Source organism: Marmota monax, unplaced genomic scaffold (assembly GCF_021218885.2).
Source record: "Marmota monax isolate L192 unplaced genomic scaffold, Marmota_monax_Labrador192_F-V1.1 WCK01_AAM20220418_F8-fsc00022, whole genome shotgun sequence".
Classification (NCBI taxonomy): domain Eukaryota; kingdom Metazoa; phylum Chordata; class Mammalia; order Rodentia; family Sciuridae; genus Marmota; species Marmota monax.
Window position 1 is genome coordinate 26,944,376 of NW_026695215.1, and position 27,280 is coordinate 26,971,655.

The 27,280-nt window shown below is 53.1% G+C and overlaps 1 protein-coding gene across 1 annotated transcript; it reads right to left on the reverse strand.

Moving 5' to 3' along the window:
• Positions 1 to 4,059: 4,059 nt before the first annotated feature.
• On the reverse strand, positions 4,060 to 25,709 carry Gnai2 (G protein subunit alpha i2). The gene is made up of 9 exons (XM_046431897.2): positions 25,482 to 25,709; positions 10,787 to 10,829; positions 10,405 to 10,546; positions 10,057 to 10,217; positions 7,434 to 7,562; positions 6,965 to 7,094; positions 6,723 to 6,876; positions 5,695 to 5,908; positions 4,060 to 5,017 (listed from the first exon to the last, which is right to left on the reverse strand). Exons 1-8 carry the CDS (start codon positions 25,597 to 25,599, stop codon positions 5,718 to 5,720), a joined length of 1,068 nt encoding a protein of 355 aa, XP_046287853.1. The 5' UTR covers positions 25,600 to 25,709; the 3' UTR covers positions 4,060 to 5,017; positions 5,695 to 5,717.
• Positions 25,710 to 27,280: the final 1,571 nt, after the last annotated feature.

Below are 27,280 nucleotides of genomic sequence, written 5' to 3' on the forward strand. Positions count from 1 at the left end.
ACCTCTTCACCCTACTCCCATGCTGTGTCTCTGGTGTAATTCTGCCACTCCATATGTCTTCTCCAAAATACCCTGCTCTCAATTCCCTGACTCAGAGAGTTTGATGGGTGCATGCTGGGTGCCTGGGGACTGCCTTCTACTCTGAGAGTTCAAAAGGGTTAGGAGGATGCAAATCCCTATAGAGAGGGTATCCCTAGGATCTTCTTTAGAGCATTAGAAAAAGGGATCAGGATCAGTGTTTTGGGATGGGCTCAGATTCAGAACTCAGATAGCTTGTGGGATGCAGGCTCCTAGTCTGGCATTTCACAGCACTCTCCCCAGCTCAGCCCCTGCCAACCCTTCCACTTCTCCAGCTGCCCCATTTCTGGGATGCATCAGCTCTTTCAGTGCCAAGTTTTTGCCTGGATTGTGCCCTTAGTCCTTTAGGGCCCTTCCCTTAAAGAGTTACTAACTGCATTCTTCCTATTTATTCACTATGGGACCTCAGCTATCAGCCTTTCTCTGTGTAGTCCCAGACTCCTGTAAACCAGGTTCAAGCCTCAGAGTCAGCCTGTAGGTTCTCCCACTGTGGGGAGAGCAGCAGGGGTTATCATTACTGAGGACTCCAGGGCTCAGCAATAGGGACGCAGGAGAGAGCAGGCCTGTAGGAAGCCCTTCCACTTTCCTGGGTCTTGATGGGGAACTGAAGGCATACCTCAGACCACTCCTTGACCCTGCTCAGCTCCTCAGAAATTGACTCCCCTCACCCCAGTGAGGTCAGAAAGCAGAGCCCAAGGGAGGAAGGGCATACCAAACTGATTTCCCTCCCAACCTAGATTGTGTGTGAAGCTGCATCTTAAGCAAGGGAAAAACCAAGGCAAGGAGGGTTAAAGGACCCATGGCCTTGCCTCTTCCCCCTTGGACTCTGGTGCCTACCACTGTGCGATTGAGGCTTAGTGCCTGGTAGGCATGCACACACTTGTTTGCACAGCTGGACACATGGCCCAGTTGGCAGGAGGCCATCACCCTGAGTGGGTGACAGGGGCTGCCTTCTACTTTGACAGTCCAAGGGGGTTGGGAACATGCAAATACCCACATCAGGATCTCCTTTAGGGCAGTAGAAACAGGGATTGGGGTCAGTGTTTTTGGATGAATTCATACTCAGAACTCAGCCAAGAGATGCTACAGTACTGTCTTTGCCCCTCCTAACTCCTGGGGGCTACTCAGACCTAGCTGGCCATGTCAAAGGCCAGGCAGCTGTAGTCAGGACCTAAATGCCCCAGCCTGTAACTGGTTTGGCACTCTGGATCTGAGGGTGTATATGGAAAGATTCTGAGGAACTTTACGGGGGTGGGCAGGGGAGGAGGGTTTCCTGATGTCAGAAGCCATGAGAGAATGGAGTATGATGGCACATACCTATAATCCCAGTGACTCAGGAGACTGAGGCAGGGGGATTGCAAGTTTGACACAAGCCTCAGCAATTTAGTGAGGCTCTCAGCAACTGAGGGAGACCCTGTCTCAAAAAATAAAATTAAATTAAAAGCTGAGTATGGAGTTCTGTGTTGTAAAGTGGCCCTGAGTTCAATCCTCAGTACCAAAAACAAAATAAAACCAGCAGCCATGGGGCTGCCCTGGAACAGTGAGGGGTTCCTCCAGGTCCTGGCAGGAAAGACCTCAGCTCTAACCCTGTGGCTGGCATCAGGGCCTCGACCCACCTGGGCCTGGAGAACTGAGAGCCTGCCTGCCTGCCTCTTCCCACAGGGTTTCCCAGTATTCTCCCCTCTTTAGGCCTCTGACTCTTAGAGCTTGTCACTTTCTCTCTTCCCAGCTGTTCCGCTGCCCCCAAAATGGGTTAAAAATACCAAGGCTGCCACCACATCAGTAGCTCAGAGCAACTATTTCAAGTGGGCCCGGCCCTCTTTGAGGCAGATGAGCCTCGCGGCTGTCCCCAAAGTCTGGGACAGCCCATTCTACACTGAGAACATGAGCTTGGGTCTCTACCTGACTCTGCATACCCTGCTAAAAGGTCGTGGGTTTCATAGCTGTAGCTGCCCGAGGGTGTGGACAGTATGATGAACAGTCTTAGGTTGGGAGAGCTCTGGAGACACAGGGACAGGGAGCATTGACATTCAAGGGATGAGAAATGGCCAAGTCCCAACACTCCTCCAGGCAACCCCAGGCAATAGGGGATACCCACCTCATGAAGTTCCTCCAGTTGGGGTGCAGGATACCTGGGCAGCCCCTTTTGCCTGCCACCCCTCCATGGCTGGGAATTTCCCAGCTGTCAAAGACAAGGCAGAATTGAGAAGCCGCCCCCGCCAGTGCTGGGACAATAGAGCCTTATGCCCTCGAAAATCCAGCTGGGGTAGGAGGGCCAAGGGCAGGTGGAGGCCTAGCTGTCTGCACCCAGGGAAGCCCTGCTTGCCAGAACCCCACCCAGACCCACTGGCAACTCTGGTCCAAGGGGAATCCTAGCCAGAGCCCTGCATGGCCCACCCAAGGAGGGAGGCACTGAGTGCATGACAGGCAGACAATGCCAGCCCCTCAATGGTCCCTCTGTGCTGGGATCCCCCTCAGGACAGGGGGAAGGAACCATCTCCGGCACCCGCTTCCTGCTGGGCGGGCATCGGAACACTGGAACAGCTCTCCCCACCCGACTCGAGCATGTCTGGAACTAAGCGGGGTCCAGACCCGAGCCTCATAGGGAAAGCAGGTGTCCTGGGATGGGCGCAGGTTGTTTTCCTTGTCAGTCAAAGGTAGCGGTAGCCATATTGGCCCATTGGAACTGGGGCCAGGAAGGAGGAGGCTGGGGATGGAAGGGGGGCGCTAATCTCCTTCCGACTCGGGCGGCCACAGGCTCTCATCTCCTGCCAGTACCCTAGGATCCGCTGCCGCGGGGCACCGGCAGGTGTGTGGAGGCGGAGCCCGAGGCCCAAGGTCCAACCCCTCCCTCTCCGCCTCCGCGGCGCCGACCCCAGCCCGCCACCGGCGCAAGCAGCTTTGTCCGGCCGCGGGCTCAGAGCCGCCGCCGCCGCCGCACAAAGCTGCCTTTGTGCCCGCAGCCTCGGCGGAACCCGATGACGTCAGCCTCCGTGACCTGCCGGGAAGCGCCGAGCACGGACTGTGGTGCCTCCTGGCGGCCGGAGGCGGAAGCGCTGGCCCTAGAACCCCACCCAGCTGAGACCGGCCTTTCACTGTGTCTTCCAGGTGCTCAGCCTTCAGAGGTCTAAGAAGGCGCTGGAGGCGCTAGAGCGCTCGCCTAGCACGTGCGAGGCCCTGGGTTGGATCCTTAGCACCACATAAAAATGAATAAAAGGGGGCTGGGGATGTGGCTCAAGCGGTATTGTGCTCGCCTGCCATGCGTGCGGCTTCGATCCTCAGCACTACATACAAATAAAGATGTTGTGTCCGCCGAAAACTGAAAAATAAATATTGAAATTTTCTCTCTCTTTAAAAAATAAAAATAAAAAAATAGATAAATAAAAGGTATTGTGTCCAACTACAACTAAAAAATAAGTAAAAAAAAAAAAAGTCCTGGAGCCTGGGGTTGGCACATAAGGCCCACCCCACTGATATCCATCACTTCAATTAGTTTCTTGCAACTTACACATTTGGAGCCCTAGCCCCCAATACAGCCAATGGCCTGCAGCTTCCCAGGCCTCATGCACCTTAAGTGTGGTTATCTGCCTGTCTCAACCCTTCAGTTTTGAAAAGGTAGGCTCTGTAGTCATGCAGCGCACACGGCTGTGACCCAGCACCTCATACACCTTTGTACTTGGGAGGGCAGAAGTCACCATTTCCTTCTGCACTAGAGGTTGGCTGGGCACCCCTCTTGCTTGCAAGTGCAAGAACCCTTTAGAAGAGTTTCTGAGTCTGCCCAACTGCTTTGCCAGGCTTGCAAGCTGCCCCAAACCTGCAGAGAGGGGGGACATCCAGGCCTCTGCATACAAACTGACCAGTCCAGTGGGAAATTAAAGCTCAGAAAATTGAATCCCGGCTCAGGTGAGGACTGAGGTCCAGAGCAATCACTGAGCACATAAGTCGTGGTCTCCTGGGAGAAAGAAAAACCATCAAGTCTTGGCATTTTTTTCTTTCTACATTTTATTATTTCAAACCATGTGAACAATTCCATAAAACGTGAAAAAAGCAAGGAAGTGTTCAACGCTGAAGGACCCGGGCCTGGTGCGAGGGCATGAGGGGCCTGGCCCCTCAGCAGGCAGCTGCGGTTCCTAGGTTAGCGCTAAGGAGCTACATTTAGGTTAATGGAGCCTGGGCCCAGGGCCACGGGGTAGGGCCCTCTGTGATGTTGGCAGTTGTCTGGAACAGCCCTTGGAACCCAATTCCGTGGAGGGCAGGGCGGGGTGCTGCCCGCACAGGGGTGGCGAGCAGATGGATGGGTGTAAACACGCAGACACACTCAAGGCACGGAATCACTGGAAAGGGGTTGGGAGGGTGCTGGTCAGGATCTGAGTTTTAAATAGGTTTTCTCTAAAATTCTAGGTTTGCAGTTTTTTTTTCTTTACTTTCATTTGTTTTTAAAAGCTACGAGAATGAGCAGGTGGACTGTGTTCTCCAGGAATGGTGGCGTTTCACGCTTCTTGTGCTTTTTCCTTTGGGGCCTCCAAGCGGTGGGGATGGGGTGGGGTGGGAAGGAGGCTCCCTGTAAACATTTGGACTTGGGCTGGGTCAGGGCTGGTGTTGGGCGAAGCTAGGGGTCTGGACTGGAGAAGTGGGTGCCCCTCCAGACACAGGCCTTGGGAGATTCAGCATGTGCTCCCCCCACAGAACAAGATAACGGTCAGAAAATCAGAACAGATGCCCAGGAAGAGGTACCATAGCCACTCCTGGCACCTCAGAGTCAGGCTTTAGAGAGGCCTGTGGTAACCCCTCCCCTAAGACTGGAGCTGAGAGAGGGGAGAGGAACTGGAACAGAGGAAAGATTTGAGAAGCAGCCAGGGCTGGGTGAGGCAGGCTGGGAGTGTGGTCTTCTTGCCCCCATCTTCCTCAGGGACTGGGGGGAGCAGAGTCAGCGATGGCCCTGGAGGTGGGGACAGTCATGACATGGGTTGGGAGGTAGCTGGGTGTGCCTCTTCCTCCTGCCTTCCTAGACAATGACCCTCTCCTTTATTGAACTTGCAATCCTCCTGCCCAAGTCTCCTGATTCTCCCAAGTAGCTGGGATTACAGTCATGCACCTCCATACCCTGTTGAACCTCTCCTTTTCCCCACCCACCTTTACCAGGAACCCAGGTGTCACTCAAGAACTAGTTTCTGTTGAAGGTAGGGGAGATAGCAGCACTGGCAGAGTCATTACACCTCCACCAAGGCCAGTTGAGCCAGCCTGAGCCCAGGACCCTGTCTGAGGGAAAGGTGGCTAAGGACAAGTGCAGAGGTGGTCTCAGTGAGCAGTAAGTATAAACCTAGGCTCCCGTCAGCATCCAGCTTCCATCGGGTTAGGTCAGTGCCCTGGTGGGTGAGGACATGAGTTTTCTCCAAGGAATACTGGGATAGAACCAGAAGACCAGGCCCCTTTTTCTGGCTAGTGGGTTAGGCCTACCTGTGCTACCTCCTCAGTGCCCTGAATACGAATAAGTTGACCTGATGGCCCCTTCCCTCCCATCTTCAGGCTTACCACTCCCACCAGGTATCTCCCCAGGTCCCAAGTCTGTCCCTTCTTTTCTTCCCCAGCTCCCTGCCTCACCCCACGCTGGCTCACCATCCTGCCAGGCCCGCTGCCCCTCAGAAGAGGCCACAGTCCTTCAGGTTGTTCTTGATGATGACATCAGTGACAGCGTCAAACACGAACTGCACGTTCTTGGTGTCGGTGGCACATGTGAAGTGCGTGTAGATCTCCTTGGTATCTTTGCGCTTATTCAGGTCCTCAAACTTACTCTGGATGTAGCTGGCTGCCTCGTCATACTTGTTGGCCCCTAAGGGAGATGCAATAGTGAAGACTTGTGCTGTGTGTGGCAGGTAGGTGCCTTCCTATGTATATAGCAACTTTCTGTGCATGTGGATAGACAAGCATGTAACATGTATACATGCATAGTGACCACATATGAATATACATGCACACTCTATGTAAAGAGAGAACCTGCTGTGTGAAGGATGTGCCCATGTGTCCATGTCTGTGTGTCTATGTGTTTTTTGGTACTAGGGATTGAACCCAGCAATGCTCTACTACTGAGCTACATCCCCAACCCTTTTCATTTTTTATGTGGAGACAGTCTTACTAAGTTGAGCAAGCCGGCCTTCAATTTATAATCCTCCTGAATCAGCCTCCCGAGTCCCTGGGATTATAGTCATATGCCACTGTGCCTGGCCCCACGTATATTAAGAATGCCCTGTGGCTGGGCATGGGGGCACAAATCTGTAATCCTAGTGACTTGGGAGGATGAAGCAGGAGGATCACAGTTTTGAGGCTAGCCTCAGCAATTTAGTGAGACCTTCAGCAACTTAGCGAAACCCTGCCTCAAAAATAAATAAATAAATAAAATTTTTAAAAGGGCTGGGGATGTAGTTCAGTGGTAAAGTGCCCCTAGGTTCCATTCTCAGTAACAAAAAGAGGGGAAGAAAAAAAAGGCCCTGTGTGTGCAGATACAGTTCATAAGCCAGCCTCTGCAGGTGTGTCTTATAGTCACTCTTCTGTCCAGAGGAGGGCGCCCATGGGCCACCTGGTCCCCACTGGCTCCTCTTGGGAAAGGCACCATCTCTCCCTAGAGGCAGTGTCTACAGTCCCCTCACCTGTGTACTCAGGAAAGCAGATGGTCAGCGAGCTGTGTGTGATCTTCTCCTCAAATAGGTCCTTCTTGTTGAGGAAGAGGATGATGGATGTATCCGTGAACCATTTGTTGTTGCAGATGCTGTCAAACAGCTTCATGCTCTCATGCATGCGGTTCTGGGGGCAGGACAGTGAGGTCAGCAATGGCACCCCCCCCCCCAACCCTCTGCATTCTCTTATGCCCAGCGTTTTCTCCATCTCTCACCATCTCCTCATCCTCAGCTAGCACCAAATCATAGGCGCTCAAGGCTACGCAGAAGATGATGGCTGTGACACCCTCGAAACAGTGGATCCACTTCTTGCGCTCAGACCGCTGACCACCCACATCAAACATCCTGTGGACATAGATCACCTTAGCTCCAAGAAAGGGGAGATTCCCCACCCTGTTTCACAGGCTGAGGACAGAGGTGTGTCCAGAGTGGGGCCACTGCCTTCATGGAACCATCCACTTGCCCACTTCACTGCTAGTTCACTGCTGGGGCAAGTCTTGATGGCAGAGGCTGTGAACAGCTGGCAGAAGTGACCACTGATGTACTGGGTCATGAAGACATGCTTTCCCCAAACGCACCCTTGAGAAACCTGAGTGGGACCAAGGAAGGCTGGCCTAGCCCCCACTCTGCTACCCCAAAGGCTGGCAGGTGTTGCCCCTCTACCCTGCCCACATGCCCGCTCACTTGAAATGTAGGTCCTTGAAGGTGAAGTGTGTTTCCACAATACCCGTGGTCTTCACACGGGTCCGCAACACATCCTGCTGTGTCGGGATGTAGTCACTCTGCGCAATGCGCTCCAGGTCATTCAGGTAGCTACAAATGGGGGCGGGGGTCAGTGGAGGCCTCCTGACATGGACCCTGGGTCAGCAGGAAGAGCCCCCCCTCCCTCCCACACCCACTTCTCAGGCAAAGTACTTGCTTCTTTAACTTCTGCCTACTTTACACTCTCTGCTTAGATAAGAAATCTGGACTCATAGCCTCTTGTCTCCCATCCACAGAAAGGGACTGGGAAGAGTTGAAGCTCAGTGGCCCAGCCATCCAAGCCCCAGCTCCAGGGTTTTGGAGCTTCAGAAAAGGGGGTAGAAGGGGGTGGAAGGGAGTGGAAGTGGGTGGAAGGGGGCAAATTAGTCCTTCAGGGAGGGATTCAGGATGCTAATCGTGCAATTATGGTAATTGCCGCAGAGAAGCCTGGTGTGGTCCCTTGATATGAGGCTGAACATGTTGGGGCCTGCCAGGCCCAGTGGGCACCAATAAAATTTTGGCTTCTTAGGGAGAGGGCAAAGATACCCGCTTGGCAGGTGTCCCAGGGGCTCCTCATTACCAGCTCCCTTAATTAGTATCAGTGCTACCTCTGTAGGCCTGTCTCAATATACTTGCTACCCTGGAGGCTGGATTTAAGCATCTACACCACTGCCCTCTACCCATGTCTTGCTCCTGAGGCAGAGCTGCTGGGGCCAGCAGCCGGGCCAAACCAGGCCAGAGGGAAATGATCTCAGAGACACAGGGACAGAACAGAAAAACAGGAAGGGCCATGGGGGACCATGACGCATGTGCTGTGACCTGTGTGCCACACCCCAACCACTACTGACAGAGCCCCCAGCCTGAAAACTTCATGGTGGGTTCCACAGCAGCCTCTCCTTCTCAATAAGTGGATTCGCCCTAAGGACCCCCCTGCCCTACCTGCAGTCTTAAGAGTATTGCAGTAAAGAGGGTTAACGTATTCTTGTTCCCTATGGTATTCCAATCCATACTCTACCCCTGGGTTATCTTGTCAAAGTATAACCTACCTGGGAGAGTAGAACCTGTAATCACAGCTAAACCCTAATTCCTAAAACAATGTTGGAGGGCTGGGGATATAGCTCAGTTGGTAGAGTGCTTGCCTTGCATGCCCAAGGCCATGGGTTCAATCCACAGAGCCACCAAAAACAAAAACAAACAAACAAAAAAATCTAAAACAGTGTTGGGCACCCAATGGGTGCTCAATGTCTGGGGAATGAAGAGTCAGGATGGTAGAGAAGTGGGAAATTGCCTATAGGTGGCTTTAACCCTATCCTCCTTGAGTTTTAGGAGCACTGAAGTGGCAATGGTTGACTGAGCTTACCCCTTCCTGCCCCTGTGTCCTACAAGCTCTGCTGGTGGCTGAGCCTGTGACCTCAGTGAGGTGGGGGTACCACTGAGGCCTATAGGCCCCTACAGTATTTGCTATAATCCTGCAGCTTCTATGGAGGGGACACACTCACAAGGGGGCGGGGTCAGGCCATACAAGGAGGGTAGAGGGAGGCTGCCCATAAGATGAGGGGCAGGACTGGAAAATCCTGGCCAGGCAAGTCCTTCTTCTCACCCACCCTTGAGAGGTCCAGCCCCTCTTAGGTGGGCTGTGGCCTGGACAGGCAGTAAAAGTCAGAAAGATGTTCCACACAGGAGTCCTAGCTGGAGCCTCTGCTCCAGGAGGGAGAGAGGACAGGAATTGCAGTCTATCTGGTTCCAGTATCTGTGGATATCCCCTAGAACCTCTCTTTCCCATCCTTGTGGGGTCCTCAGCACCCTGCAGCAGTCCTGACACATGGTAAGGACTGTAGGGAAGGAGTTTAGAACTGTGGGCTGGGCTGAAAGGGTCCAGACCTATTACACATCTGGGATTCTTGGGATTCCCTGTGATTCCCCAGATGAATATTGGGCTCACCCTGGAGCCAGCAAGGGTCAGGACAGAGGTACAGGTTCCAGCCTGTGCACATGCCTGTCACCTTGCACAGAATCTCTACTCACTTTGCGTGTCCCTCTCAGGCTGATCTGATCTCAGTGCCCTCAAGCACAGCCCTGGAGTTTGTACACACCACACTCCTACCTGGAACCCCTGACCATCTTCCCATGGCTAGCTCTTTTTCAGCACTCAGCTGAGATGTCCTTCCACTGGACATCTCCCTCATGGCGCTGACACCCTCAGCTGTCACTGTTTGGGAACTTATCTGCTCCACTTATCACTATGCCCCTGAAGGCTTGCATGGGGCCTGACACAGAGCAGGTGACAGTAAATGTTCTTTAGAACAATTGTGCAAAAAGACAGATAAGGCTTAAGTGGCCTATAAGAATACTGTACAAGCCACCCTATCATTCCTCCTGGCCTTTTAATACTATGCCACCCCATCCCATCCAACCCCACAAACCACCAAAGCTTTGGTTGACAATCATCAGCTTCATAACCAGAAACCAGTAGTACCTCATTGGGGGTGCTCAGGTTCTACAGTCCAACCCCTAGTCTAGACCTCCCCAGACCCTTGCTCTCTACCCAGCCCCTTGGAGCACTCACTAGGCTGCTGAGTCGTTGAGCTGGTACTCCCGCGAGCGGCCAAAGCAGGCCTGCACACCTTGATCAGCCCAGAGCCTCCGGATGATGCTGGACAGATCCTCAGGGAGCATGCCCTGCTCCTCAGCAGTGCAAGACAGTGCAAACAGCTGCCTGGCATCGTCCTAGGTACAGCAGTGGTGGGCAGTCAGCCAGTTGAAGGACCATACCCCCACCCTGCCTGTCAGAGCCAGGGAGTCCTCTGGAATGGGGCCCAGGCTGGGATATTCTGATTCCCCAGGACAAGATTCCCTTAAAGCCTTATGGCTTAAAGCCTTGTGGGAAATGGGTGGTGGTGGAGGATGTACATACCGCACGTTGGGAATCAGCAAAGTCAATCTGCAGGTTGCCCATGGCCTTGACAATGGCCATGATGGACTGGATGGTGTTGCTGTAGACAACTGCCCGGTATTGCCGGCATTCCTCCTCTGAGTAGCCATCCTCATGGATGATCCTGACAGCCAGGGGTCAGGAGTTAGGGTCCACAGGGCACAGGGAGTTCATATGGCTTCCTGGGGCTGCTGGGGCCTGCTTCAAAGAGGGAAAAACTGCCCCCAACCCACCAGGGCTGATAGATAGATGACTAGCTATAAGAAGTCTGGGCCTGGTTGAGCCTATACTGGGGGCAATACAGGCCCATGGGAAGAAAAGGGGAAATCAAAGTTTGGGGACTGACTGTGTGCATAGCACTTACTTCATCTGCTTGACGATGGTGCTCTTCCCTGACTCCCCGGCACCTGGAAGAGAGGGCACAGGCAGTCAGGGGCAGGCCCAATAGGGCTCCACAGGACTGCCCCTGTAGCCCTAGAGGCAGAACCCAATCTCCACATCAGTGGCACAGTGAGAGGGAGGCAGCTGGCAGGGCCATATTGGTCAAGAACCTATAGTACCTGTCCCATGGAGACTGTCTATAGGCCTTTTCCTCCGTAGACTTCACTGGCCCCCATGGCTCCCCTCTGCCTTGGTTGAGTTCAAGGAGTCTTGACCAGAGACTTAAGGCCAGCCCTGCATTCCCTGTCATCCTCACATTGGCTTGCTTCCCTGTGCACCTGGGGCTCACCAACATGGCACCTCAAGCAGAGCTGGTAGGAAAGTGCCTTGTATACTCCAGCAGGACAGTAGCCCCTCTTCTCCCCACATCCTGAACCTTAGCTTCCTGGGGACCTAGGCTGGCACACAGTGTCATACTCATTTCTCTTGGATGTGGCTCAAGCTCTCTGCTGGATGGGGCAGGTCTGCTCTGAGCATATGGAGCATAGAATCTCAGAGACCTGGAACCACATGGAGTCACACACAAACACACACATCCCTCTATACTGGCTCAAGCTTCTTCTTTAACCTGTCAGAGCCTCTACCCCATATTTCTTTTCAGCTTATTCTCTGAGATTTGCTGCCATTCTCTCCTGTTCATCACAGCAGCCCCTACAGGCACTGTTTTTACTCCCATTTTTACAAATGAGGACTTTGGGGCTCAGGAAAGTAAAATCTTGGTCCAAAATTGTACAGCCAGGATTCAGAAAGACAAGGGAATACCAAGAACCATGTTGCCTAGTCTACCTTGCCTTTCTCAAAACATGGCTCAGACCTCCAGGACCATGCCCTGGGAGGGTATTTAAAAAGACAGATTCTGGGGCTAGGGGTGCAGTCCAGCAATAGAGTGCATGCCTAGCATGGTTTAATTCCCAGCACCTTAAAAAAAAAAAAAAAAAGAGAGAGATAGGACAAGGATGGACAGACTGGAAATAGGGCCCTACCTCTCCCCGCACTGCTCCCCTGTTCTGAGCTACAGGTAGAATGGCCCTCAGCCAGGCCCCACTCTCCTGCCCAGGCTTTGCCCAGACTGTCTCCTCCTGCCAGACACTGCCTCTTGTCATCTCCAGACCTCTGCTCATGCTATTCTCTTTGCTGTGCAGACCTGCCCCATGCTCCATTTCTGGCATCCCAATTCTCCTGAGCATTGTGGCAGGGCCATCCCTCTGAGCAGCTCAGGAGGATAGGTGGCAGGGTCTATGGGGAGGTTAAACTTGAGGACTGTGACTCGGCCACCAGCAACCCTAGGGGCTGATAAAGACAGCCTCAGAGGATAAAGGGGCTAACCTACAAATTAGCATGAGCAAACATCAGCAATGATACTGGCATTACTGTAAAGAGTACCAGATGATATTACATTCACTAGGTACTTTAATCCTCACAGCAACCTTGAGAGGTAGGTTCTGCTCTCATCCCTGTCTAACAAATGAGGAAACAGACACAAAGAGGTTGAGGTAGCACAGTTATAGCCCCCTGTGTGGGTGGCCCACCTCATTCCACACACCATTCATTCTAGAGTTGTCTTAAATAATTCATACCACAGCTAGGCCACACAGTCCTCTGGGGCCAGCTGTACTCCTCAGTGGGATACTGAGTTCACTCCCTACCTGCCCCAGGCCAACTCTGGCCCCAGTCTATATGGTGCCCAACAAGCAACAGCAGCATTAGCAGACACCAGGACTGGGTAACAGACATTTCCAAGGGCCTTGCCCAACTTAGCTCTCCTACCTGAGAATTTTTTTTTTTTTTTTTTTTTTTTTAAGATGACATCTCACAATGTTGTCCAGGCTGGTCTTGAACATGTAGACCCAAGTGATCTTCCTGTGTCAGCCTCCAAAGTAGCTGGGACTATAGGCATGTATGGGAGGCTTCAGACCCACATTTTACTAGGAGAAACTGAGATCTAGCTATGACCCTTGCAAGAGTGGGTTTGGGCATATCCCTATTCCAGTGGCTACTCTGAGAGGACCTGAACTCTCCTTATAAATGCTACCGGTGCCTGTTTCAATTTGTCCCAGGCCTGCTTCCTAGGATAGGAGAGGGTACTGGGTGGTATAACGTGTAGGCTCTGGGCAGGTGGAATAGTGATTCCCTCTACGGTTTCAGCCCTGGGCATTAGGGGCACCTGGCCCCATTTAGTTGCCTGGTTGTGGACTGCAGTCAGATGGCAGCACCCTCCCCCTCTACTGGGCTGCACATAGCAGAGCAGCCAGGATCCCTCGTACTCCACAGGGCTGGTAGGGATGTGGAAGGCGTAGAAAGCCTGGTAGTAATACCCAATCAATGGGACCATGTCCCTGGGCCTCAATAGCAACTCAGGAGGGGAGGGCAGCAGCGGCCATCTGGCTCTCCTTCCCTCTTGCTCCTACAGAGCAAAAGGAAGGAGGCACATTTAGAGCAGAGGAAGAACTAGGAGTGAGCCAGAGAGTTTTAGGATTGGGGGCCCCACTGGGACAGCAGAGACCAAGGATGTAAATTCATGGGTTAGATCAATATGCTGACCCCAGCCAGTAGAATCAAAACTCAGAGCAGTGCAACTGTCCAGGATACAGGAGACCTTGGAAAGGTAAAGATTTGCTCCCCTTTTGTTTCTTTGGGACCCCTAACCACCATCGGTTTCTCCCATCTGACCACTAAGAATTGAAAAAGCATCTGGTCTTCTGATCTTTCTCTTTCTAGGTAGCTTGGGTCACTCGTGACCCCGCCCAGTGATAGGGATAAAGCACAAACTTGCTTTGAATCTCATTTTCCTAGCAGAGCTGGTAGACATCAAGACACCGATAGCAGCACCTGAGCATGCCAGGCCTGAAGCCAGGACACTCGTTCTCTGCTCCACCCACTTCCCTGTCCTCTTCAAGCCTCAGTTTCTCTTCACAAAGTTCTCAAATGCTAAGAGTTAGGAGGATATTCTCTGGCCCCAGCAGGGGTTAATGCAAACAGAACCCCCTTTAACAGGTAGACTAATCAAGGTCATAGAGCTTCCATCCTTGGATTCAGGGTGGTCCCTTTGTTCTTCCAGTAGTTGTGACTCAGGCGGAAAATAGTGAGAGGGAGAACAAGGGCGTGGTGTTGGAAGCCAGGCAGAAAGCAGGAAGATACCAGGACAGAGTCAAGGCATTGCCCCAAGAAGCTACACAGGGGAGGGGCCAGGAGCACAGTGGTGGGGCACATGGGACTTCCAGTGGAAAGGGTGGGGTGAAGACCCTGGCTTTCTGGCAGCATCTAGGCTGAGTGCCTGGGGAGCTGTGGGGCTGCAGTCTTGTTCTTCATTCCCTAGGCTGGGCTCCTTCTCTATCAGGGCCTGATGGATCTCCTCACCAGATAAGTTGGCATCTGGCCCAGAGTTTGCTTGCACCCTGCTGATTGGGGGCATTCAGCTTCCCCAACCAAGCCCTGTATCTTTCCCTTAGGAGGGACCTTCCCCAGCTGACTCCAGATTGCTGCAAAGGGGCAGGGGAGCTCTGCCAATAGGTGACAGAAATCAGCTCCTTCTGCTGAGAGAGGACTCCACTGGGTACTCCATCCTCAGCTGGGTGAGACCAGAGGGGCCCACAGAGGTTCCCTGCGGGGGGTGGAGATGGGGCTTGACATTCCCACCGGGTCACACTTCTTTCCACCAAGGAAGCCACCTCTGAAGCCTAGCCCGGTGGCATAGCTGCTGAGCTCAGAGCAGGCAGGCAGTGACTACAGCAATGTGCTGGGCTCCAGGGGCTGCTCTGCATTAGAACAGCTGCCTCTACTGTGGGGTGTTGAGCTCCTGTGGAGGAGGGGACAATGGAGGAAAGGAGACAGTAACATCCCATCTGTCTGAACATAGCCAGCAGGGCCTTGCAGAAAGAGAGAGCTCCATAGATCCACCTACTTGATGCTGATCCCAGGTCCCAGTATCTAAGTCACTTTCCACCCATCTTGGACCCTCTACTCCCCCCATTAGGCATTACTCTGCTGGGAGGTAGTAATAAGCTGTTGTCCTCTTTGACCTCAGTGTCTCCCCTGAAGACTGCCAAGCACTGAGAGGCCAGACAGCCCATCTTCTCACTTTCAGATCTTTTCCCAGAGAGGTCCAGACCCGCCATGGCCCTGCTGCTCACTGTGATCCTTCCTGAGATCTCCATGAACTTCAACTCCCTTCCTGCCCTTTCTCTGGTACCTCACCTGTGAAATGGAATATCCCATTATCTTCTCCTGGGAAAGGGGTGAGGATTTAATGCAAAGCTCTTCTCACAGTGCCTGACACATGGTAAGCATTCAGATAAAAATTCACACTTCTCCCTTGGGAAGAACACAGATTTCCCCAAATCTCTCATTTGCTACAACCCATATTGACCATGCTGTGCTGGTCACTGTGACAGCAACTTGCAGAGTGGACTGCTGTGGTCATCTCATTTGAAGGAGAGCTTCTGAGAGCTTTCAGATAAAGAGTGGATGAAGAACAATGAATGGTGACCAACAGGCTGATTCAGAGAGTGGTAGTTCCCTGCTTGGATTTAGTATAACCTGGGACAGGAGTAAGAACCAGTCAGTCTCCTGGCTTTTTGCCGAGTTCATCACTCCTTTTCCACAGCACTACCTCTCCTACAGGGCCCTCCTTCCTGCCCAGGAGCCTTCCCACTAATATTGCTCACTGACTACACACTTAAAAGGCTGAGAAGGCTTGGGAAAAGGCCTCCCTGAAGAGAGTTCCCAGGCTGGTGGGCTCTCCTGGAACACATGGGGTAAGGGAGAGCAGCCAGCTGACGTGGCAGCCCAAGGGCAGAGATTCTCATAAGCAGCAGTGGCTGGAACCACAGGGTAGACTTGGGCAGCAGCCCAGCTCAAACCCACAGCACCAGGCGCACCCATGCTGTCACAATCTTCTCCGGCCTATCCTGGTGGGGCACAAGGTAGGGGGAAAAATCGGGGTGGGCCCTGGAAAGCCCACCCCAAAGGCAACCCAGACATAACCTCTATTCTTATCCCAGGAGAGTACCACATCTCCAGGTTAGACCATGGTTCTCAGATCCCACCATTCATCCCCCACCACGCAGCCTCGGTGTCCCAGGTCTGGCCACCAGCAGAGGGAGCACGGCAGCCAGAGACAGCGGAAGAGGTGGGGGTTGGGCAGAGCTGGGGAGTGTTTTGTTTGGGAAAAACAACCCCCCTAGCTAGGGGTGACTGGGGGAAGTGCCTGGACCCTCACCCACCACCTCCACCCTGGGAAGCCCCCAGCCAGCTTCAGAGACCACATGCAGAAACAATGGGAATAGGAGGGAGGAAGGGGGAGAAGGCCTAACCAGACAAAGGCCCTCCAGGCCCCACCCCCTGCCAGTCTCTTCCTTCCTCCAGGTGCTGCTCTTAGGCCCCTTCAATCCCTCCAAGGAGGCTCACAGGGTCCAGCACTGGAGTGGGGGCAGGGATATGAGGTCTTGTATGGCCTCTTCCACACTCTCACCCATTCCTGTAGCCTGGCCTTCCACCAGATGCCCCAACAAACCAAACCCTTTCTGGTCTCTGCCACTTGGGCTGCCTCCAGCAACTTCCAGAAGTTCCCAAACCCATTAGGGAAGCACCAACAACTAAGGCCTGTCTTGCTACTGCCAAGTCAAAGATCTCTGTACAAAGGCAACTGAGGCCTGGAATCCTGTCCAGACATGGAAGGCTTTCCTGGGTAGGAGCATCTCTCTCAATGAGGCCCTTGCCCAAAAGGAAACTCAGATACCTGGTGAGGAAGGGAAGCCTGGGGTAAGGGAAACCTTGAGACCAGTTCATCATTGGTTAATCCCCTGGGCTGCAGATCTCACCCTCTGCAGAAGTCAGAAGGTGCTGGACAAGCCCAGGTCACACAAAGAGCTGGATCTTTTGGTACATCCCTTTTCCAGGAAGCTTCTTCATTTAAAGAATTCCTTTTTTTTTTTGGTACTGGGGATTGAACCCAGGGGCACTTTACCCCAGCCCTTTTTATTTTTTATTTTGAGACAAGGTCTCAACTGAAATTGCTTAGGACCTCGCTAATTTGCTGGCCCTGATCTTGTAATCCTCCTGCCTCAGCCACCATACTACCAAGGAGACCCCTTTGTTATTTTTTTTGTGGGGGTGGGGGGCACACTAGGGATTGAACCCAGGAGTGAACCACATCCCTAGCCCTTGAGACAGGGTCTCACAAAGTTGCTTAGGGTTTCACTAAATTGATGAGAGTGGCTTTGAACTTGTGATCCATCCTCCTGCCTCAACCTCCTCACCAGCTAGGATTACAGATGTACACCACTGCCCCTTTGTTATTCTTAAAATATCTGAATAACCACCAACTCTTTTCTGACTAATTTTGTTGTACCATAGGTGAGGTGTCTAGAGCCTAGCTCTCAGTGTCCCTAAATGTAAAATGTACCCCTCAGGGGAGTGCCAAACCCATGGCCTACACTGAGCAGCTTCTCCTGGGTCTTCACACTCACCCCAAACTGTGTTCATGCCCAACAAGCCAGCAGTTGTCCACATGTCCACAGATCACAGTATTGTGCTAAGAATCATATTACAGGCCCCAGCGTGGGGCACAGACAGGGAACAGGATAGCCTGAGGTCATACAATAAGGAAGGTAAGGGATTGGACCCCTGGAACCCAGTCTTGTGTAGCCTTGAGGCTGTAGGGTTTCTGCTTTCTGCATAGCTCCTGGCCCAGAGAGATGTGGATGCTTCTGCCCTGGCTCTCCTATGCCTCTCTTGGGACCCTCTATCCCCCTAGAACCTGGCTTGACAATATAAAGCAGAACCCCCGGGAACCTCCAAGGTGGAGGGCAAGGCCCCAGCAGCCACAAAACTCAATGTGAAGACCAAGAAGCATGAGGAACTGACCTTACCAATTGTCATGCTGTCACCAGCCCATTACAGCCACAATCAACCACCACACAGTACCATAAGCACCACAGGGGCACACACCCCTGAGTTGGTGCTCACAGCAGAAGCCCTGCAGGAACATTCTTCCTTTCCACTCATCTGGCCAACTCCCCATCTCACAGCCCCACCCCAGACTTCAGCAGATCTGTAAACCTTCCTCAGGCCTGGTGTGTCTCCCTAAGAAAGAGAGCTACAGAAGGAACAATCCTAATATTAAGGGAAAAGTGAAGTGCTAAATTGCAGACTGTGACATGAACATTGCCATGACATGAACACTGGACATGGGCTGGGAAAAAAGGTGGGAAGTAAAAAAAAAAAAAAAATGCAGCTGCATGTAGGATGAGGCCACCGCATGGACACTCCACAGATTTCTTTTTTCTTTTCTTTTCTTTTCTTTTTTTTTTTTTTAGTTGTAGATGGACACAATCTACAACAAATGTAGATGGACATAATAAATATTTTTATGTGGTGCTGGGGATCAAACCCAGAGCCTCCTCATGCATGCAAGGCAAGCCCTCTACCACTGAGCTACAATCCCAGCTTCCCACACATTTCTTGTTTTGAGTAGCAAAGATTTATGCAGAATCTTGATCCCACCTTCCAGGGCAAAGGAGGAAATGAAGGCCCCCAAGGCAGGGCCCTTAAGCATACACAGAACGCATGGGCACCAGGGCTGCCCCAGTATCTGCCTGTCACCCTGACTGATCAATTCCCATAAGCTGGGCCCAGACTTCCAAGAGGCTGTGATGATTAGAACAGGTGCTCAATTACTACCTGGGTCATATCCTGGCATCTCCACTTATTGAGTAAGTCACATAATGTCCCTGAGCCTCCGGCTTTCCTCATCAGTGAAATGGGTGTGACATCAGTCTCAGCCTCTCAAGATTAAGTAAGATAAGACTGCAAAGAGTTCAGCTCCACACAATCATCAAAGCTTAATCAGAGGCAATGGCTGCTAATATTAGAGGAGAAACAGAGGCCTAGTGAAGGCCCAGAGAATGGCTGGTTGGCAGGCGGACTCCTTAAACTAGGACCAAGGCCCTCTCTATCAATCTCCAAGCAGGGGAAACCCAGAGTGAGCTAATCCTGGGGCTGCTGCTCCATTTCCAGGCATTCATCTCGGCCTGTGGCTGGCCTTCCGGCTTTGGAGGGCAATGGCCGCTCGGGAATCTAACAGCAGCTTTCTGCTTTCCTGCTGGTCCTCCCACTGGCGTCCTTCTCCCAGCCACCACTTCCTGTGGCCAAAGGAGGGGCTGGAATCCTTCTCAGAGGCGCCACCTTCTCTGGGATTCTGGGCCCAGCAGTTATGGGGCAAGACAAGGGCAGAGCAACCTAGATTGGTCCCTACCTAGTGACTGCCCACAGAAGTATTCTGATGAGTCTGGATACGTGTTTACCTCCTAGACCTTCCAGTTGGCAGAACCCTGGGCTGCCTGGGTTTATACCTCTGAACTAGCACCAAAGAGTCTTCTGGCTTCTTCCTCTTTTGGGCTCCTCCTCCTCCAGCTGCTTCCTCCTTTTCCTCCGATGTGGACACCACTTCCCTGAGAGGTCCTGCCATGCAAACTTCACTGCCCCCTCTCTGGGTAAGGGCACAGCAGGTACCGCTATCAACATATCCTCTGTACATCCTGAGGCTGTGACAGCATTGGAGCTCCCAGCATCCTCCAAGCCATAAAGATACCTTCTCTCCAAAAAGCCCTGGGGGATAACCCAGGCTTACTCAAACTGGCCTGTCACTGCCTTCTGAGCCTTGTAAGCACATTCAGAAAGCCAACAAACACTGAGGGCCTGGCCAGTAATATTTGTTTATTCCAGGGAGATTATTCTTCCCAAACCAAGAGTGGTCACAGTCCCTAAAGGCAGCAATAGGGTGAGGATGGGGTTGGGGTTTAGTAAGAACAAGAGTTCCCAGCTAGAGGGCCTGGGTAGAAGGGGCCCCACCTTGTATCGATAGCTGCTGCCTAAGAGCATCAAGTACCAGAGCCATTATCTACACACCCAATTCTTTGCCTTTCTCAGGGCACTTTAAAGAGCATTCTTAAGCAAAGCCCATTAGCTGTCACCTGGTCACACACTTGTTGACCCCTTCCCCTACTCACTGAGCTAAGCTGGGACTCCTGGCTCAAGATGCTGGGAAGGTGAGACAGCTGCCCAGCCTACACCCTACCCTACCTCAGCTGCCTAGTCCTGCCCCCTCCACGACAGGAAAGGGTCAAAGAGGCAGCACTTCAGGCTCTAAATCTGACTGACTCATCATCTGCTGGAGTAGGCAGCCCCTGGGTCCTCAGTGGCTAAGAGCTTAGGCATTCAAAGTTTTCTTCCATCTTGTTCCTGCCAGGTGAATTAGTGGCTAATCTCCCCCCACTAAAAAAAAACCCCAAAAACTGGGGATTCCCACAGTTAGGGATTGAACCTAGGGGCTCTTAACTATGGAGCTACATCCCCAGCCCTTTTTATTTTTTATTTTGAGACAGGGTCTCACTGAGTTGCTTAGGGCCTTGCTAATTTACTAAGGCTGGCCTTGAACTTGTGGTTCTCAGGCCTCAGCCTCCTGTGTCACTGGGATTACAGGTGCACACCACTGGCCCAGCAAATCGGTGGCTTTTGGAAACAGCCTGGGATCAAGATCAAGGGCATGATGTACAGGATCGGTGTGTGGACCAAGCAGCCTCAAGTGCCAGCACCCCTGGCAACCCACAGTGCTGGAAGCATGAGGACTTCACTGGGATGGGCTCACACCCCACCCCCAGTACTACCTAAATGCTGTTGCTTGGTGGGCAAATATTTACTCAAAACAAAGGAGACCAAAGGGGTCACTAACCATATCCAGCCACCAACTGGCAGCCTAGGCTCTTACTCAAACACAGTGGGTGGCGTGATGCTGCCTCAGGGCTTCTGGCATGGAAGGCTGTGTCCCTAGGCTGGTTTGACTTCCATCTCCAGAACACTGAAAGCTCATTCCCAGTGTCCTTACCACCTGCTGGCCTGTTATGGTTCCCTGTCCCCCCTCCTCCAGAGATACTCCCAGCTGAGCTACTGATTCACCTAGTCTCCCAGATCAGGGGTATCCCTTGAAGGACCTAGTCACACTCCTATCCTAACCTTCAGGTACAATTTCTCATGGCAGGTGCTGAGCTTAGTGAGACTAAGGACATAGACAGAGAGAATCAGAAATGGCTTAGATCCCCATTCTCTCCCTGCCGTGCGAACTGAGCTCCATCCCAGCCCACTCCAGCAGACAAAGCCTTGCCCAACCTGGGGGAGGGGTGGGAAGAGACTCTCAGGCCCAAGCAACCCCGCCCCCCATTCAAGTGCTAATGAGCTCCAGCAGGGGAGAAGAGGGCCGGCGGGGAGATTGTCTGGGCTGTGGGCCTGCCTGGGTACCAGCCTACCTGGCACTCAGGGCTCTGCCACATCCCCAACCCTAGGCCCCCAGAGGTTTTGTCTGACATCCCTGGGATAATCTATCACTTTATCGGGCACTAACTCTTTGCAGTACACCTTGGTCTCCCCACTTGCAGTGGAGCTGCTTGAGGACATGGGAGGGGGTTCCCCTAAGTCCCCACACTGGCCAGGCATCCTGTAGAATGAAAGCCCCCTTCCCACCATATGCTCAGCACTGCAGGAATCAGCAGTTAAGGTCCCTCAACCCTTTTCATACCTCCAGGGTTTAATGCACTGCCACCCACAATACCCTTGGCTGCAGATCTGGTCCCCAGATTGTATGTGAAAGGCAAGACTCCTGCGAGGGCTTTATCTGAAAGTTTCTTAGCCAGAGCACAAGGTGGAGTTGGAATTTGAACACAGATCTGTGTGACCCCCAAGGTCTTGGGAATCCAGGCCAGGTCTCCTGTCTGGGTGTTCTTGCTGAGTTGGTCTGTCTCCCCCAGTGCCTGCCCTGGCAAATGGTGCTCATTTTTCAAAGCCAGCCAGAGGACCCCTCCTCCAGGAAGACCCCTTCAAAAGCACCACTAGAGTCTCCCCACTGCCCAGCCAGGTCAGATCCCAGGGTAGCCCTCCCATCTACCTGCAACCAGGCTCAAGTGGCACTGCACACACACACCCAGGATTATATTATCCCTCTCCCCAGGGGCTATGCCCTGTTGTAGATGTGTTCAACAGCCTCATTGTTTCCACAAACACTTAATATGCACCTTATAAAGTGTCAGCCCTTTGCTAGAGGCACAGACAGGACTAAGGCCACAAAATTCCCTTCCTTTTCCTTTGGTAAACTTATTCTTTGTGCAGTCTCCCTCTGTGCAGTCCCTGTGCTGGCAGGCCCAGAGACTCTGCAGCACTGCACAGGTCTCAGCCTGGTAGCCCTCAGGCTGTACAGAAGCTTTTAGACTGTCAGAGAAGGTAGCCTTGAGGCAGTCTCCAAATAGCTCTTATTTGAAGGAAGAATACAAAGCTACTCTCCCCACAAACAGATGGAGTTCCTACTATGTGCCGTGCCCTGTGACAGGCTACAGGCTGGGCAGCAAATATTGTGGATGGAACGGGCTAGGGTCTGTTTCTGAGGTGCCTGCACAGACTGTGATGGGACCAGGAAGAAACAGGCTGAAGAACTGTTCTCTTAGTGTCAACCCAGCCTCTATGGCTCAGTGACCTCCACCTACCCATTCCCCAAACCAAGTTCTGTGGATATGTACTTCGTTCAACAAATAAGTGAGAAGCACCCAATACATAGCTCTGTGCTAGCAACCTCAAGGCCAATATCATGCTCTGATGAAGGGAAGCAGCAGTACCCAGGGCCTGAAGAGAAGCTTCACCAGCCTCAGTGGAGGACAAGTAAAGATCCTGGGAGGAGATCTCAAGTAGAGTACTGAAGAACAATCAAGGGCCAGGGATATATAGCTTAATGGTAGACTGCTTAGCATGTGCAGGGCCCTAGATTTGAACCCCAGTACCACTAAAAAAAAAAAAAAAGAATAATCAAGTAGGAAACAACAGATGTAAAGTCCCAGGGGCATGACAAAACTACTGTACCTATACTCTAAATCCTTCATGGAACCCACAGTGGGCACTCTCCTTTCAGAGGCTGTCCACCAAATTCCACCTGGGCCTAGCTGGTCAGTCATGTAGAACTGGGTAAGGTTGGGGGTATGGCTGGAGTGAGATTGGGACCATCTACTCTGATCCCCCACCAAGCTACCAGGAAAAACTCTTGCCAGTGTGTACACATCTGTCTCTGTCCTGGTGACAGTGACTGTGCCTGACGGCTGGCAGAGCTACACAGAGGGGAGGGAGCCAGTGTGCAGGCAGGGCAGCAGGCGTGGTTCTGGCTGGGAGGTAAGGTTGGCACTTGCCCAGCCTGAGTCCCGTTGCCTGGACAGAATTTCCCGCTAAGTGGGATAGGCGCCCAGAACTCTGAACCTGGCACAGTGGGGCTCCCATTGCCACCTTATTCCTGGATGGGGAAGGCAAGGTTCAAGCCAGGACCCTTCCCCAGGCAGCCATGGCAGATAGGGTCCTGCAGATTGGGCCTCAGTTTCAGGCAGAGCTTGGTCTCTCAGTCCCTTGCAGCATACACCCTGCTGGGTCTTAGTCCCACACCATGTCCCCAACAAGAACCAGAGGTTCCTGTTCGACTCAACCCAGGAAGCCCCTGTCACAGAAAGAGCAAAAGCTAGAGAGGCAGAACACTGGGCTGGACTCCTCAGGCTGCAAAGTGCTGAGCCAGACCTTATACCTCTGGCTGCTACTAGTCCAGTGAGAAGGGTTGCCAGGTTCTACCAGATTCCACCTGGCCTGGCCCCAAAACTGAGCTGGGTTCCAAGGGGCAAGTCTGTCAAGATAAGGGAAGCTTCCGGTCCAGTCACAAAACAGGTTAGAATCCCTGTGTCTCTAGTACCCTAGGGTCCAGCCTCACATCTCCTGAGCTACCGCAAAAACTGAGATCAACCTGGGAGGGGCTGGCAAAAGTCTTGGGCTGGGCACCAGGAGGTAGCGGTCCCGGAAGTGCCCTCCCCAGGCCCAGCAGGCACAGGGCATTCCGCCGCGTCGACACCCACTCACTGCCTGCCGCACTCACAGCAGAGACAGGAAGAGGCAAGCGCCCAACGCAAAGCAGCCCAGGAGGCTGGGCCGCCGCCCCTTCCCGCCCCTTCTCTTCCTCCCCGCAGCAGCAGTGGAGCGGATGCCATTTTGAAACCTCCGGGGCTGTGCCCCCGAGACCAGACTGCCCAGACAGTCAACAGATGGGCCCATAACGTACATCCATGCGGTTTCTCAGCCACCAGCCCTACATAAAAGGGCCTACTCTTCACAGCCTGGAGGCCCTAAGGCAGCTCTGGAACCAGGGGCCACACCCCCACACACATACTATCCTGCCTACAATGCTCCTGCGCTGCTGCCCGAGCCCTCCCTGCCCGCATCCCTACCACCACCAATTCAGGCTTCTATAGGGAACTACTGCTCCCAGTGTGAGACTGGGCTATGAGGAAAGGCAGGCTCACTGTCTTTGCAAAAGACCAGCTGGAATGCTCCCAGGCACACTGGCCCACCCCCAGCTCACCCCCCAACTCCTCATCCAGCTCCTCCATCACACCCCTCACACGGCTCTGAAATCCAACAGGCCCACCCACTCTTGAAAGCCATATCCCACCCTTTCAAGTCCAGAAAGGTACGGGAAGCCCAGCAGCACCCATCAGCAGATCTCCTCCGCCCGGCCGCAGGGGCAGCAATATGTCGGCTGTCTCACCACTTCCACTTCCCCCATCCCTCTAGCAACCACCATCTTCCCTGGTCTTGGAAGCAGCTACAACCCTAACTCCTCCACACTCCCTCCTACTTCCCAGACTCCCCACTACTGGCCCAGACAGGGCTTTAAAACTGGGAAAGATGTTCTCTTGGTGAAGAACCTTTCAGAGAGACTTGAGGTCTGGTCCCCTCCCCAACATTACCAGTGGAATCTCAGTCCAGGCCCTCGGGGTTCTACCTAACCAGCCTAGGCTCTCTCCAGACCCTGGTTCTTCTCCCAGCACAGCCCACCTGGTGCAGGAGAGGTGGTGGACTCTGGGAAGGCCAGAGTGTGGGAGAGAACTTACAGAGGAGCAGCAGAGAGTTTGAGAAGTGATGCCTGCAGAGAGGGATCTGGTGGCCAGAAGCAGGGGCTCTGAAGAAGGTCCAGCTGGAGAGGGTTCAAGAACAGTTTCCCACTTGAGAGATCCCTTAGGGTTAGAATGCACAAGTGGAGAATATAGATTCCAGGGTAAGTACAGGGCACAGAAGGTAAAGGAGGGAGTAGGGGCCTGGCAGGGACCCCAAGGGATGCTCATGTCCAATAGGAATAGGGGGAACAGGTGAAGCCTGGGGGTGGGGACCGAGTAGGGTTTTGAGGGTTTAGATAAAGTCTAGGAAAGAATGGAATGACAAGGCATGGAGACTCTGAGGCTCTGTGAGATTAGTTATCAAGGGTGAATGGTAAAGCAAGGACTGGACAGCTGATGTTAAAGCACCTTTGCCTGCACTTGGGAGTTTGGGGTATGGTATAAGTTGAGGATCTGATCTAGTGTGGCCTAGAATTAGAGATCTAGACTAACCCAGAGTTTCCTCACTCTTATTTGGGGGTCGTGGCCAGGCTTATCCCGGGGAGATTCAAACCCGGCTATGGGGTCCAGAGCCTGCCAGGGAGTTTGAAGCCCTTGTCTGGGGATTCCGGCTGGGAATTGGCAAAGGGGTGAGGGCAGATCCAGACGCGGCCTCACCTAACAGCAGCAACTTCACCTCCCGTGCCGCCTTCTCGCCATCCTCTCGCAGGTTCTTATCGATCATCTTAGAGCGCTCGGCCGCTGCCTTGTCCTCGGCGCTCACGGTGCAGCCCATCCTGCCGTCCGCCGGCCTGGCCCGGCCCCCACACGGCCCACGGCCCGGCTTGGCCCCGCCCGACCCACTCCGCTCCCGCCGCCGGCCCTCTGCGGACAGCTCTCTCCGGTCCGCAGTTCCGAGCGACTGCGGGAGGCGCCTTCCCGGCTGCCGCGCACCGTCGGCGGGGCGGGCCAGGGGTGGGGCCCGAGGGAGGCAAGCCCGGGACTGGGCCGGGGCGGGTCTGGAGGCGGAGCCAAGGGAAAATAAGGGCTGACTATTGGCTCGAGGGCGGAGCAAGGAGCGAAGTTAAGCTCAGCCCAGGCTCGGGCGCGGGCTGGAGGCGGGGCCAAGGGAGTGGACGGAAGGCAATAGCAGTGGAGTCAACGTTGGGCTCTGGCTCTGGGCTGGCAGCAAGCGGGGCCGACTTCGGATTGGGTGCTGAGGGCCTGAAGCCCCGCTTTAGGGGCAGCCGGGAGGAGGCTAGGAGGGTGGATCTCATAGCCCGTGGGTGGAGACTTGATGCCCGCGGGCTGAAAAGAAATCAGCCTTCTAAGCTTTTGAGAGCTGGGCGAATAGGGTGCAGGAGGCGTGTCTAAAACACTTGTTAAAGTTAATGAGCCCAGTAAACTTGTTTTGGGATCCAGTGAGCCAGGCGAATGGTTCTGGACCGTGGATTTCTTTTCTTTTTGCGGAACTTGGCATCGAACCCAGAGCTGTGCACATGCTAGGCAAGGGCTCTGCCCTCTTCTCTGTTGAGTTGCGGCAAGTCAAAAATAAAACCAGTGTTGGACGTGGTGTCAGACGTGGTGGTGGCGGACGCCTGTAATACCAGCTACTCTGGAGGCTGAGGCAGAAGGATTGCAATTTCGAGGCCAGACTCGGCAACTTAGTGAAACCCTGACTCAAAATAAAAATTGAAAAGGACTGGGGATTTAGCTCAAGGATAGAGCACCCCTGGGTTCGAACCCCAGTAATATGAAAAACAAAACCAAAATCAGTTGCCTCCTCTACAATTTTGCCTAGCCTGTCCCCCTCAGATGGGTAGATTCTCTAGTCACCCATGGCTTATCCATCCTTCCCTGATCTGTTGGAGGCATTCTCCTGCTAGCAGCCATCCTGGATTCCTAGGACCAGGTAAAAAGGACTAAAGCAGGAGAAGGAGGGGGAAGAGAAATTCTCATTGTATTTCTAGAACAAAAACCACGTTGATATTATGACTTGTCCCTTCCATGGCTTATCCACCTCTGAAGGTGTGTGGACTCAATCCCACATCCCATCTTTCAGTAGCCTGTCTCCATTGGACAGTGGCTGCAACTCTATGGCTGGGCAAAGGTGGAGCGGAGGCAGCAGTGTTTCTAGCTGAACCATTTCAATGAGAATTTTTTTTAATATTTATTTTTTTTTTAGTTTTCGGCAGACACAACATCTTTGTTTGTATGTGGTGCTGAGGATCGAACCCGGGCCGCACTCATGCCAGGCGAGCGCGCTACCGCTTGAGCCACATCCCCAGCCCTAGCTGAACCATTTCAAATCTCTCTGATCTGCTCTTCCCGAGGAACCCACAAACCCTAACTTGATTGGACATTTGAAGGGTCTGCCAAGGATTACCCATGAGGGAATCCTGTGTGATCTTGGTGCCATGAGCCTTGGAGGTCCCAGACCAAAGACAGAGAAGGTCCCCAAAGCAAGGCCTGGCCAG